This window comes from Cyprinus carpio, chromosome A23, assembly GCF_018340385.1.
Source record: "Cyprinus carpio isolate SPL01 chromosome A23, ASM1834038v1, whole genome shotgun sequence".
Taxonomy (NCBI): Eukaryota; Metazoa; Chordata; class Actinopteri; order Cypriniformes; family Cyprinidae; genus Cyprinus; species Cyprinus carpio.
The window spans coordinates 8,215,852-8,229,372 of record NC_056594.1 but is presented as its reverse complement, the minus strand read 5'-3'; the positions used below and the strand labels follow the sequence as shown (position 1 = coordinate 8,229,372).

Genomic DNA, 13,521 nt, shown 5'->3' with positions numbered 1-13,521 from the left:
TCTGTGGCAGAGCAAGTACTGAGACTTGCTACTGCCAGTACATGCACAGATATACTGCTGTGAGCATGTAAGAAATACTGCTGCTGCACAAATAACATTTATGAGATCATGCCCATATATAACATAGTACCCCATAGCAGATCTATACAGGTGGAGCTGGGGAAGGTGGAGGGTTTCTGAAGTGTGTTGTAACTGCTATAGCCAGCACTAGCCCAGTATTTGAATGTTGAGCAGCAATCTCATTGGCTGCTGATGTGAAAAGAAACCAATCAGCTGCGCTATGTGAATAATGATGTGATTATAACAGACTGAGTTAGAACCTATTGGCCTGCACCATCTAGAGTATTTGTATTTATCTGTTTGTTGATGGAGGATTTATGGGTTGAAGTTAGACCTTTGGGTTTAAGATGCTTAAACCCCCACAGAACTGGGCCAGTGTTTGTATTATTTAATAATTATAATTAATGGAGTTGTTAATACAGTAATTCCATGAATTAGACTTTTCCTTTGTGTTTTTGAAAAGTTTCATGTACAAACAACAATGTTGTCAAAACAATCCGAGTTCACAAAGATCTGTGAAAACAACTAAAAACAGTGTTTTATGCATGCCAGGCCAGTAGTTGGTGATGTCACGTTGTAAAAAACACTACAAGCCTGTGTACATATGCATTCCTATAGACTGAACATGTAATACATATGCAGTACTGCAGTACCCTCAGTACTGAAATCCTCTAAATTAATTGAATATGGCTAGAATTTTGGAATTAGCACCAAAGTCAAGTTTTGGCACTGCAGAGTAAAATTTGCTAACGTGATCGTTTTTTTATGAGTGTGTTTGGTTTAAGAGGACGCACATACACATAGCGCTTCGTAACAATCATTTCCTTCACTTCACGAACATCAGCATGAGGAAAAAGTAATGGAAACAACTGAGGAGAAATTCTGCTGACACAAGAACCAATACAAAGTGAATACAATCCGATTCATTGGTCATATGATTATGCCACAGGGCTGAAAAAGCAGACGAAAGCAAAGTGCAGGTGTGAGCCTTTCCACAGCAGGGTCTTCACAACACAATGAGTCTCAAAACACTATTCAGACAACTGCTGGCAATGGAAACACCAGCATAAGAAAGCACTGACTCAACTGAAAAAGCTTTGATTAATGCTCACGTACTCAAGTACCCTGACCCCACCAAACAGTCCATTATTCAGACAGATGCTCACAAAGATAGAGGTGCATGTCTGCTATAGAAGACGCGTTCAGTCACTCATGCAGCTGTAACTGACACAGAAAAGGACAATGATGTCTTTTGAACCAAAAAGGTTATAATTTACTGGACAACAGTCTCAAAGGGAACTGAAATTTTACACTGCTTCTGAGAACTTCTCTTTGATTTCACTGCACATCTCTGACAGTGCTTTAGTCGTTAGACTGGGTCAGAGTCTGTTCTGTGTCAAAGTAGATGTCGTATATCTGATTCATGCAGTAACTCTGCCAGTACGAATTCCTAAGTAAGCTAGAACACTAATTGACTTAATGGAATAAGTGTAATTAAGTCTGCTGCTCATCTCTTAAGGTCCATGAGCAATGCTTTTGGACTTCAGTTCTGTCAGGTAAGGGTTTTTAAGTTGAAAATGACCTTGGAATTGATTTTTCACCAATTCAAAAACACATAGGCCCATCCTCATTTTTTAAGCTCTGTGTGGAGGTTTTATTTTCATTGCCTAAGAGATAGTCTTCTATTTCTGAAGAATCTTTACAAAGCTCTTTTCCGGATACAACTTAGATGCATTTTCTTTATAAAACTAATTGTATTATTGATTATTATTATTTAGGTTAAAATACGTGCGTCAGGTTGCTTCAGGGGGGCCTGTTATTGTACTGTAAATTACTATAAAAGCACCTTCCTTTCTAAATTTCTTTCTATTTACCTTCGTACCAAATTTAAATTAGAACACAATATTCAACATTTTGAATATATAATTAGGCTATTTATGTGTTTTTTTAAGGTAAAGGAAGATTAAGGAATTTCTATAATGTCAAAATATAGCAAAAATTGGACGCCACATATGCCTTTTAGAGTCACGAAAAGCTAATTTGTTCATTCCATCAGGAGTTTAGTATCAAGGAGTCATTGATTTCCATTTCACTGTCGTAAAGTCTGCATTTACACAGGTTTTGGTCGTTTATAAAGAAAAAACAAGTCTCATAGACGCTACAAATCTTTGTAGTCCCTCCAACGAAACGTTTGTGAAACAAGGCGGATACATCCCCGAGGTCTGTCCTATTACACCCCCCCCCCCCACACACACACACACACCTCGTTCGCTCTCTCTCTCTCTCTCTCTCTCTCTCTCTCTCTCTCTCCCAACTCTCCCAGGAGCTTTCACACACTCTCCAGCACACACATTCCCCTCCCCTCTCATTGTATTTCGCTTTCCTTTGCCCACTCTCTTTTTACAACAAACATGGCCGCTAAATCTGATGGAGCAGCCGTGTGTGAGAGCGCTTCTCGGTGTCTGCTTGGCCCTGAGCAGAGCGCGGCTCCTGTGCACCCTCGCACCGAGAAGCGCTTCTCGCTGCTGGACTGCTGCTGGGTGCTGTGCGCTCTCCTGGTCTTCTTCTCCGACGGAGCCACCGACCTGTGGCTGGCAGCGGACTACTACTTGAGGCGGGACTATTGGTGGTTCGGGCTCACGTTAGTGTTCGTGGTGGTTCCCTCCGCGGTGGTTCAGGTGTTAAGTTTCAGGTGGTTCGTGTATGATTACTCGGAAATGAGCGCGTCCCCGAACGGAGACGGATGTGATTTCAGCACCAAGGACAGCGACCGGCGGAGCGGCAGCGGCAGAACCCTGCCTGCGAACGGCACGCGGAAATGCTGCAGAGTGCTCGTATGGCTCTTCCAGTCCATCATCCACATCTTGCAGCTCGGCCAGGTCTGGAGGTAAGATGCATTACTTCTAATACCCAGAACTTCTCCCAGAGATCATGAGCGCTGAGCAGTTGGTGTTCATTTCTATCCATAGTGTCTCTTTTCTTGGAATGGATGATACTCTTATTGTGGCTCTCATGCTTGGTGATGCTTTGGGAGCAGATGGAAAGAGCTGCATCCCTGTCTGTCTACATCCCGGTCTGTCTGCATCCCGACTCGCTTCTTTTGGCTGCACATCTGTGCTGGTTGCCAACATAGATGGTGTGCCAAGGTGGACAGAGTGCCCGGTGCCATCTCTGGTGGCCCCGTGGTCACGTCACCCTCAGGTTATGTTGAAAAGGATGTTGTATTTGGCTCATATTCACTGTGTTCCTTGGAGCAATTAAATGGCCAATAAACATGCATTCTGATTCTGAAGACATATGTGCTGTGCACAGGCACCTGAATGTGTACAGTAAATCCTAAAACAGCGGGTCTGAATGAAAATTTTATAATGTAACCCAGTGCTTTTCAATTCTGGTCCTGGGGACCCACCGCTCTGCACATTTTGTATGTCTTCCTAATTTAACATACCTGATTCAGATCATCAGCTCATTAGGAGAGAGCTCCATGAACTCACCTGAGTGTGTCATATAAGAGAGACATACAAACTGTGTAGAGTGGTGGGTCCTCAGGACCAGGACTGAAAACCACTGTTGTAACCCAAGTGGGTTGTGTTTATTATATTCCGCATTGTATTTTCTTTTACCTTGTGTATTTTCATACATGGTTAACAGGGATGAGGAGTTTGCAACCTGCTTGTGCTTTCCTTATGTTGCATTTAAATGTGCACTAAAATATTATATAGGTTGATTTCCCACACAGAGTGGTTTCTTCTTGATTACATTGTTAGTGGGACTTTATTTTTTGCATTTAGATTTGTTTTTCCCTCCTATCAGAACAGACCTCCCACCGAGTTGAGAGCCTCTGCTGTATAAAGAGACAGAATGAGTTTCTCAAAACGAAATCTTGAAAGCATAGTCCACAGATTTAGAAATAACTAAAAAGTCTGAGCCCTCTTCAATAAAATGGGCATTGTGCAAACCTACAGGTTCATTATTGGCTAAGTACAGAGAGTACAGACAACTTCCAGGCTGGTTTTCTCTGGGGAAGATCATAACTCAGTTTTGCATTGCCTGTTTGCCTTCATCCTTTTGCTTTAGGCTTTCTGTGGAGGGCTTCCAATTGTTTTCTCTGTTCTTGAAGAAGTTATCAAAAGTGCCAAGGCTGGTTTGGAGATCGCTGTGAGCATCATATGCTCTTTGGGACGACGTAGTCAGCTGTAATAGGGAAACAGAGACACATTTATTTGTGCTTTATGGCTTTTGTACTTTTTGGGCCTGGAATGGGCATGTAGCGTGTTCGTGAGAGAAACCAGATGGGCACTTGAGGGACAGAGCAGGTTTGTTTTGCTAATGACATTTGATCTCTTTAGGCATTACTGTAAGTGCCCTAAGGAAAGAATGTATCTGAGGAATGCTTTTCCCTTGTCAGATGCTGCCTTTCTTTATTCCAGAGAAGGGACAGAGGAAGTGATTCACTCCCACATGTGTGTGAGTGTTTTACTGGTAGTTAAGTGCTGAATTATTAACAAATGGCCAGAGAGGACTTTGTGTCTCAGTGATTGTGTGGGAGAGGATATAGCGTTTCCTGCCATCGTTCTCTGCAAAAATTCCTGTTACCTTTCTTTCCTTCTCTCTCACTCTCTTTCTGTCTCTTTCCCTCCCACTTGAATTCTCTAAATATGATTTATTATTGTGAACAGTTGTAACTGGTATGGTGTGTGTGTGTGTGTGTGTGTGTGTGTGTGTGTGTGTGTGTGTGTGTGTGTGTGTGTGTGTGTGTGTGTGTGTGTGTGTGTGTGTGTATGTGTGTGTGTGTGAATATTTGCATGGGTTGATGTGTAAGCAAGGACTTGACCAGGTCTATACGAAATCTGAGCCTGAAGAAGTTCTCAAAAATCTCTGCAGATTTCCCAGCATCAGTTCTGGACATCTTCTGCCTCTTGGATGTTTGTTTATTAAATATGGATAACTTATGCTTATGGAGTTTGGATAACATTTGCTTATGGGAAGTCGTGGTCAAGTGGTTAGAGAGTTTGACTCCTAACCCTAAGGTTGTGGGTTCGAGTCGCGGGCCAGCAATACCACGACTGAGGTGCCCTTGAGCAAGACACCAAACCCCCAACTGGTCCCCGGGCGCCTCAGCATAAATAGCTGCCCACTGCTCCGGGTGTGTGTTCACCGCTGTGTGTGTGCACTTTGGATGGGTTAAATGCAGAGCACGAATTCTGAGTATGGGTCACCATACTTGGCTGTACAGTATGTCATGTCACTTTCACTTTTTCTTTTTTTTTTATGCTGTAGTAAGTCTAGGTTATGCTACCAGATATGCATCATTTATACCGCATGTTCAAATCCAGTATGCAGATTCCCCCTGAAGAAAAAAATCATGGAAATGAAAACTCTGCTAAAACATGTAGGCAAATCATTTAGACAGAATTGTTCTTATATATATATCTGGTATGCGATACAGACTATATTATATATAAATATATATATATATATATATATAAGAAAAATTCTATGAATCTATTTGCGATACATACAATAAAAATGCAACACATATTAGATATTTAGCATTATGAATTTTATATCTACATATATAAAATTAATTACAGTGATATAATTGCTTTTTTTGTAAATTATAATATTAATTAGGTATATATATTGCTATATATATATATATATATATATATATATATATATATATATATATATATATAACCATTTAATAGAGTGGTGGGTTTCTGGTTCCGCATTTCTGTAGTTGATTTACTAGAGTCATGGGTTTGACATCCAGGGATCTGATAAAATGTAACCTGAATGCAAAGGATAAAAGCTATAAGCGGCTCCTCAGTGCATAAATGTCAATAACAAATATAGATTGTTTATAACTGCTTCTACTGAGATATTGGTTTCTGTGTTTTGATTGACTGAGACATGATGGGTGAAAAATAGAACAGAGCTTTTCCTGTTTGTGAAGAACGATTGTTCGTGGTCCTTGTAAATATTGACACTTGACAAGCTTGACAAGCCCTATTCTTAAATTAACTTCAAAAGTCATGGCACCCCCTTTTTTATTAATACATATTATTAATACATACATGATATGTTTTAATAAAGAAAAAAGTACTGTGAAAACTCGTAATGTTCCACCGGTTGGGAATCACTGTTTTAGAGGTCATATTCACTGGCCTGATTTGTGAATGTGTATATGTGTGTGTGTGTGTGTGTGTGTGTGTGTGTGTGTGTGTGTGTGTGTGAGAGAGAGAGAGACAGAGAGAGAGAGAGAGAGAGAGAGTGTGTGTGTGTGTGTGTGTGTGTGTGTGTGTGTGTGTGTGTGTGTGTGTGTGTGTGTGTGTGTGTGTGTGTGTGTGTGTGTGTGTGTGTGTGTGTGTGTGTGTATTTACACAGTATCATGCAACATTAGGACATCTGTGCAGTTCTTTATCGGTATGTTTGTTGTTTGAGTGAGGCTTCTGTTGTATCAGATAAAATACACATGACCTGATCTCAAACTGATGTATTGACAGCAACACCTCGGTGGACTTAGCAGGTCAACAGTATATTTGAATATCACTAGTCAAATGCGTAACATCTAGCACTACTCTAGCAGACATAAAGCAACTGAGAACATTCAGTTATTGGAAATTCTGATTTAAGGAGAGATCAATGCACACCGCTCACATAAACCAGAGCTGGAAGAGCCTGAATCAGCTGCAGAGAGCTGGAACTACATCTACAAATCAAGCCAAATCAACAGAGTCGTCCCTAGATCAGTTATTATATGAAGCATGTGGTTTCTGAGATCTGTTGCTTGCAATGGCTGAGATCAAATGCTCATTTTCTTTTGATTTCTCCTAGATCAGTGAATAGATCATGGTGAATTCACCTTGTCATCTTATATTTTACAGAGATCAACACATTTAAACCAGAAGTCAATTTCTGTGCACACATAATTTCACATAGGGTCTGAAAGGAACACTTGCTGACCACCAAATATGAGAAAAAGAAAAAAAAAATGGTAAGTAAAACTTCCTGATGAAATGTCTGATAACTTCTTAAAAATGTCTACATAATGCACTGAATGATCAGACCTTGTAGTGAATGTCACTAGTATGAAAGAAAAGAGCATCCAATTAATCTACCCATCCATTCATTTATTGAATTAAACCCACACATGGCAGGTGATCTGATCACACTCTAAACAAAAGTGAAATATATAAAAAGAGCCACCACATATCTGAATGAAATGCTAAAATGCATTTGAGATGCATTCACTTCCATTTTTGCCTCAGTGACATATAACTTCATTGCATCTGTTGTAAAAATAAATTAATTTTAATGTCACACACCATTAAACATATAAATTTAGCTCCTACTTATATAGGTGAAAAATAACACTAAGAAACTGTGACTCTGCACATATTTTCTAAAATGAACACACTGACAGTTCAACTTTAAAGTGCATTGTATTTTAGACTTTTTAATGAATACCACACTGATAATACTGACACTTATGCAAATATACTGTATACTGCTGTTCAAAAGCTTGTGCTGCTTAATATTTTTGTGGAAACTGTGATACATATTTGCAGGAATCTTTCATGAATAGAAAGTTCAAAAGAACAACATTTATTCTGAAATAGAAATCATTTGTAACATTATAAATGTCTTTACTATCACTTTTGTCAAATTGAATGCACACTTGCTGAATATAAGCATTAAATAAATGATTAAAAACTCTTACGGACCTCAAACTTGACACTAAAATGCAGACTTCAATCCAGAGACCCTTTGATCTGGAGCGATTCTGTATTTTACAGCGTGGTTTGCAACCCTCAGTACTGAATGTGAGACATTAGAACTACTTGAGAGACTTGTTTAGGCTACATAAAGTTTCCATTGTCTCAAACAACACATTTTGCCAAGCTGAAGTAAAGGCTTAGTTGGACCTGTTTTAACACCCCAGACACACGCACACACAGATGCACTCAAGCACTGAGCAGCTGTTGTGATATGCGTGTTGCAGGTGTATGAAGCAGTGGAGTGTATCCGCTGGGCCATTAAGGGAGTTGATGGGGATATTCTCATCGAGCTGAAGGCATTACACCGCAGCCGGCATGCGTGAGGAGCATTTTAAAGCAGAAAACACCTTGCCTATCTCAACTCCACACCTCAGAGTGACACTTTCCCAGGGCTGAGAATGGAGATAATAATTTCCTATTAGATACGGCCGTCATTAGGAAAAGGTTAGAGGACAGGAGGTTGTCTTTTGTCTCCTCTCCCCTGCCATCCCTCTATCTACTAGTCAGTCTTGCTGTCTCATTCCCTTCCTAAAGATTCTGATGCTGTCTGTCTTGTCGGAGCTGACCCAGTTTTTCACAGCAGATGCTGGAAAAATTCTCACAATTGAGTGACACACACACTGTGTGTGTGAAAGGAAGCGAGTGTTCACAGGTTTCCTAAACACAGCAGCTGAATATAGATTACGCTGAATGCTGTTTGTACTGTATGTGAATGCCTCTGTGTGCCCATCTGCTTGTCACAGTGAGTTAAAGAGAGTTTTTGCCAGCAGATGTGTGTGAGAGTGGATTTAGGGACTGTACTTATGTCCAGGGACGTTATTTAAACTTTTACGAAGACAATAAACAGAAGACATGCAATATTGATTTCATTATTGGATTTTTCTTAGAGCTGGAGGGGTCTTCTTCTCAAGACTTACACTCATGCTTATAACATGTGTTCCATGGCAGCATTATATGTGTATTTTTTTTTCTTCTTTTTTTAATCAAATATCCTATTCATACACTCTCATTGCTCAGTATTGTCTAGCCTGTAGCGTTCCCAAGTTCCTGTGTTTTCCATATGTTTTCCTTGTTCCTTCTAGCCTTGCCTTGTTTTTGACCCTGGACTCTTTCTGGTTTCTGATTGTTTGCTGCCTGCCCTGACCTTGCCTGTTTTGTGGATAACTTTTTTGCCTCTGCCATGGATTATACCTGTTTGCTGGTGTTTGACCCTGCCTGTTTTGACCACTCTGTTGAATAAAGCCTGCACTTGGATCTGGGCTCCAATACTGCAGTTGTCATGCATTGACATTGTTTAACATAATATCTACTCCAGGTAGAATAGCCCACGTTACAGTGATATTGCAAACAATATTTTCTGTCACATTGCACACAATGATTGTTCGACACCACACTCTTTGTCATAAATTCTGTGATATTAAACAGGGCGTGAGGAAGCGACGAGCGAGGATTGAGCTGGAGCTCAAGACCACTGACCACTCCAGGCAGCTGCGCAGTGTTTCCTTTCACTGCAGTTCTCACCCAGCCTCAGAAGTTTACATGAAAAACGACTGTAATTTGCAAAAAAGCACCCGTGAACACACAGATCGTTAGCTCGCCTATCATCCGCATTGTTAATGCAATTCTAGGGCAGGTTCTGTACAGGATTGTACCAAATACATTCTCCATGATTAATAACAGACTTCACTAATTTAAAGACTGAATGTTGTTGGCGTCTAGTTCTCTCTCCTTCTGTATTATTTCTTCTTGCACTTAGCCTACACTTGACCAATTCTAGGCACCATTTCTTCTTTATTTCAGGCTGCAGCAGAGCAATGGCCTGGTGAAAGCATTGACAGTGCGACAAGGCTAGCTTAAATGGTTAAGAGGAACTAGGGCAAAATAGTTGATTATTTTAAACTTAAAGGGATAAGTTCATGAAAATTTCTGTCATCATTTACTCTCCCTAGTTGTTATATATATGAGATATAAAGAAGGTATGTATAATATATCGATGACTTTATAGTATATATATGGAATCAATATCCATAGTCGTTATACCGACTTTCTTATATCTTCTTTACTTACACAAAGAAAGAAAACAGTATGAGTGAGGAGAAAAAAGAGAAATTTTGCATTTGGGGTTATCCCTTCACATGGGTATAATAACAATGGACCCATTTTTTTTGCTTATTTTATGTAGCAGAGGAAAAATAGCCAGATGAGGTTGATTTTAAAATGAGCGGAAAGTGAAGACATGCTGATAAGGTAGTCTGGCAGAGGGCTATGTGGAAATGAAGATCTGTATCACATTTGTACAGACAGGTTTTGTACCAAAAAAAGTATCCACTACTGCGTTTGTCAGCTCCCACGTTTACAGTGATATTGTTGTTAGCAATTCTGTAACTAAAATTACATCTTGGTTAACAATGATCAACTGCAGCATCATAGTCAGGGTGAGTTGTTAGTACCAAATACTACTTAATAAACAGACTTCCACTTGTTTCCAAAATCTGTTTCTTCTCTATTCGTCTTCTTCATCTTCTTCTGCTTCTTCTTCTTCTTCTTCTTCTGTCTTCTTCTTCTTCTTAATTTCAGGCTTGCAAAGCAACAAAATGTGAAACGATTAGTTTCTATAACTTATGTTATATGTATATATATATATATATAACTTACAAATGAAAAAAAAAATTTCACATATAATTTTATTACAAATATTTTTTTAAAAAGCCTGTTGCATTGCAAGACTCAACTACAGACTGAAATAAAGTCCAAAGCACCATAAAAGAACTAAAATTATAACAAGCTTACTAAAACTAGCAAAACTAAAAACGTGGAACTATTAGAAATTTACCAGTTTTTTTACTGAAATAAACAAAAAGCAATAGCTAATAAAAATGGCAATAAATTACTTTTTACAATAACACTAGCTAATAAAAATGCTAAAACAGTAATGAAAAACTATTTTTACAAAACAATAGCTAATAAAAATGGCAATAAAACATAACAGAAATGCTAAAAATGAAACTAAAAATAAAAGCAATTATATTCTGAATTTTTGTAGGATTAACTGAGATAGCTTAATCCTAAAATAAATTTTTGAATCCTTAAATCAAAACTTTTTCAGAAATGGTACATTTTTGAAAATACATGAACATGAATACAAAGACTGTATTTTTAAGAGCTTGGCACATGGCAAACATTTTTTTCTTTTCATCATCTTGGACATGGTTGCCTGTTATTGACCCAGCTTCTTTATGGATCCATTCCGACAGGTCATCAGAGCTTACAGGATGTGTTTTGTTTTATGAACACACGGGGTATGGGGTCAGCCCAGTCACAGTGAAACTTTGAAGAGTTTAATTTAAAAGGCAACTCATGGATGTTTGTGTGTTTAAGAAGCAGTGAGTTATTTACTCTCTCAGTCGATCTATCAATCAAGCAACAGTCTGTCTCTGGTAGACTGGCTTTTTTATTCACAAACAAATATTTTTATTAAAATTTTAATTTTAATCTCTTTTGATTGTCCTTGACTGATAAATATGATATGTTTAGAGCATAATTTTTCAGATGGTGTCTATTTCCCCTGTGCTGTTACACCTGTCAGTCATATGGCTGTGACAGTTCTGGACAGCACCACTGTTTTGAACATCTTGATTGGCTATGACCGCAGGTTAATTATATTTATCTAGTCTACACACAGAAAGCCTTTTTCAGGTTTCTTTTTTTTTATAGTGATTGACTGTAAAAAACTTATATCCATGAGTTTATAAAAATTTTTTCCAACATATGTTGGAAAGTGTTGATATTCAACATTGTGTCCAAAGCTACCAAAATAAAAAAATAAACTTTGAGACATGAGCAGCATAGATGTATAATAAATCAACATTCACCCCATGAAACCACTCTGTTTTTCTGTTATTTTGTTTTTGTGCTCTTCACATTTTCTCTGTTTGATATCATTTTCAGCTGTGGTGTCTCCCCTGTGGCGTCACATGACATATATCTCATCTCTGTTGTCAATCTCTGGAAGGAATGGAGAAAGAGCAAGAGAATGAGAGAACCGTCTGTTCTCTGGGGGGGGGGGGGGGGGTTGGAGGAATGTAGAGAGGCGGAGCTGTGCATCGTAAGGGCGTTTTGAGAGAAAGATTTCCCGATTACAGAACGAGTGTAATAAAGTCACATCAGGAAAGGAAGGGAAGAGAAACTCCCCAGGTGTGTAACCTCTCTTTGACTCGGTTACTTGCATATTCATTTATAATATGTAAATTCATGCTGATCAGGGCAGAGTTTTAATAGTCTTCCTCTGATTCTGTCTTAGGTTTTTTTTTTTTTTTTGACTATTCTGAAAAGCAGAGAATTGAGAATAGAAGTGACAGTGAGTCCCAGCTGTGAGAACCCCAGTTACATGGAGGAAAGTGTGCAAATAAAGATGTTACAGAACATGTAACACTGAGTAACTAGACGTTTGACTGTCAGCATCACAATTTTATTCAAGAAGTACTTCAATCAGAACCCCCTTTTTTCACTTGCATTTTAAAATTATGTTATTTCATTCGAAAAATAAAGCAAAATATACTGTTGTGGCAAGTTTACTTGACAGTCAGTGTCTATATATATTGTTTTAATATTTAACTTCACTAAGCTGCACCTTGCAAATTCAGAAGACGTGTTTATCATTATTCCCAAAAGCTGTCAGCCAATTGGACTGGAGATGCTATTGATGGTGGCAATTTAGTGTGCAATACACATCAGCTGTCTGAGGCTGAAACTACAAAACATAGCATCCCAAATACTTTAAACACTCTTCAATGGGTATAGCTTTGTGCTTGCTAAGATATACTGAGTGACAGTGTTGGGGAGTAACTACAGTAGTCACATGTAACGGAATTACGGAATTACAAAGTACAGTTACTGAGGACGAAATGTGTAATTTAATTACAGTTACTTATGAAAATGTTAGCGATTACAAAGGGGGTTACATCTGAATATTTTTTCACACACACTACACCACACACACACACACACCACACACACACACACACACACACACACACACACAATATTTTTTCACACACACACACACACACACACACACACACACACACACACACAAACTCAAACACAGATTTAATTGATTTCTTTCATAAATTGCATTGACTGCCCTAAAATATGAGATACCAATGTCTTAGGAGTTTAGAATGATCTCAAAGTAAGTCAATTTTGTGGTGGCTGTGCTTTAATTCAAGTGATGAAGGATTTTAAAAGTTTGACAGTAATTACAAGCCCAATTCCAGAAAAGTTGGGATGTTTTGTGAAATCCCATAAAATCAAAAATATGTTATTTGTTCATTCTCTTTAACCTTAATTTAATTGAATAAAGTACAAAGAAAAAATAAATCCAATGTGGCCAACTAAATTTTTTGCAAATATAAACAAATTTTGATTTTGATGGCTGCAACACACCCTAAAAAAGTTGGGACAGAGACAGTGTCACATAAATTTCCCTTTTAATTACAGTGTTTAATTGTTTGGTGTTACTAATTGTTTGGGTTTTTGAGGATAGTTTTTTTTCAAGTATATATTGGTACAATGTTTAATCTGCTCAACAGTCTGTGATCTTATTTTTCATGATTATACTTTTCATGAGCAGTCATACATTTTCAGTAGGAGACAGATGTGGACTGATCTAGCACAT

General features: G+C 38.4%; 1 protein-coding gene across 1 annotated transcript in view; it reads left to right on the top strand.

The window, feature by feature from the left end:
• Positions 1-2,377: 2,377 nt before the first annotated feature.
• Positions 2,378-13,521, top strand: part of LOC109068973 (XK-related protein 7-like) — a 67,267-nt gene continuing 56,123 nt past the window's right edge. The window contains exon 1 of the mRNA XM_042712891.1: positions 2,378-2,947. Coding sequence (XP_042568825.1) covers positions 2,472-2,947 — 476 coding nt within the window. The 5' untranslated portion in view covers positions 2,378-2,471. The remainder of the gene's footprint in view (positions 2,948-13,521) is intronic.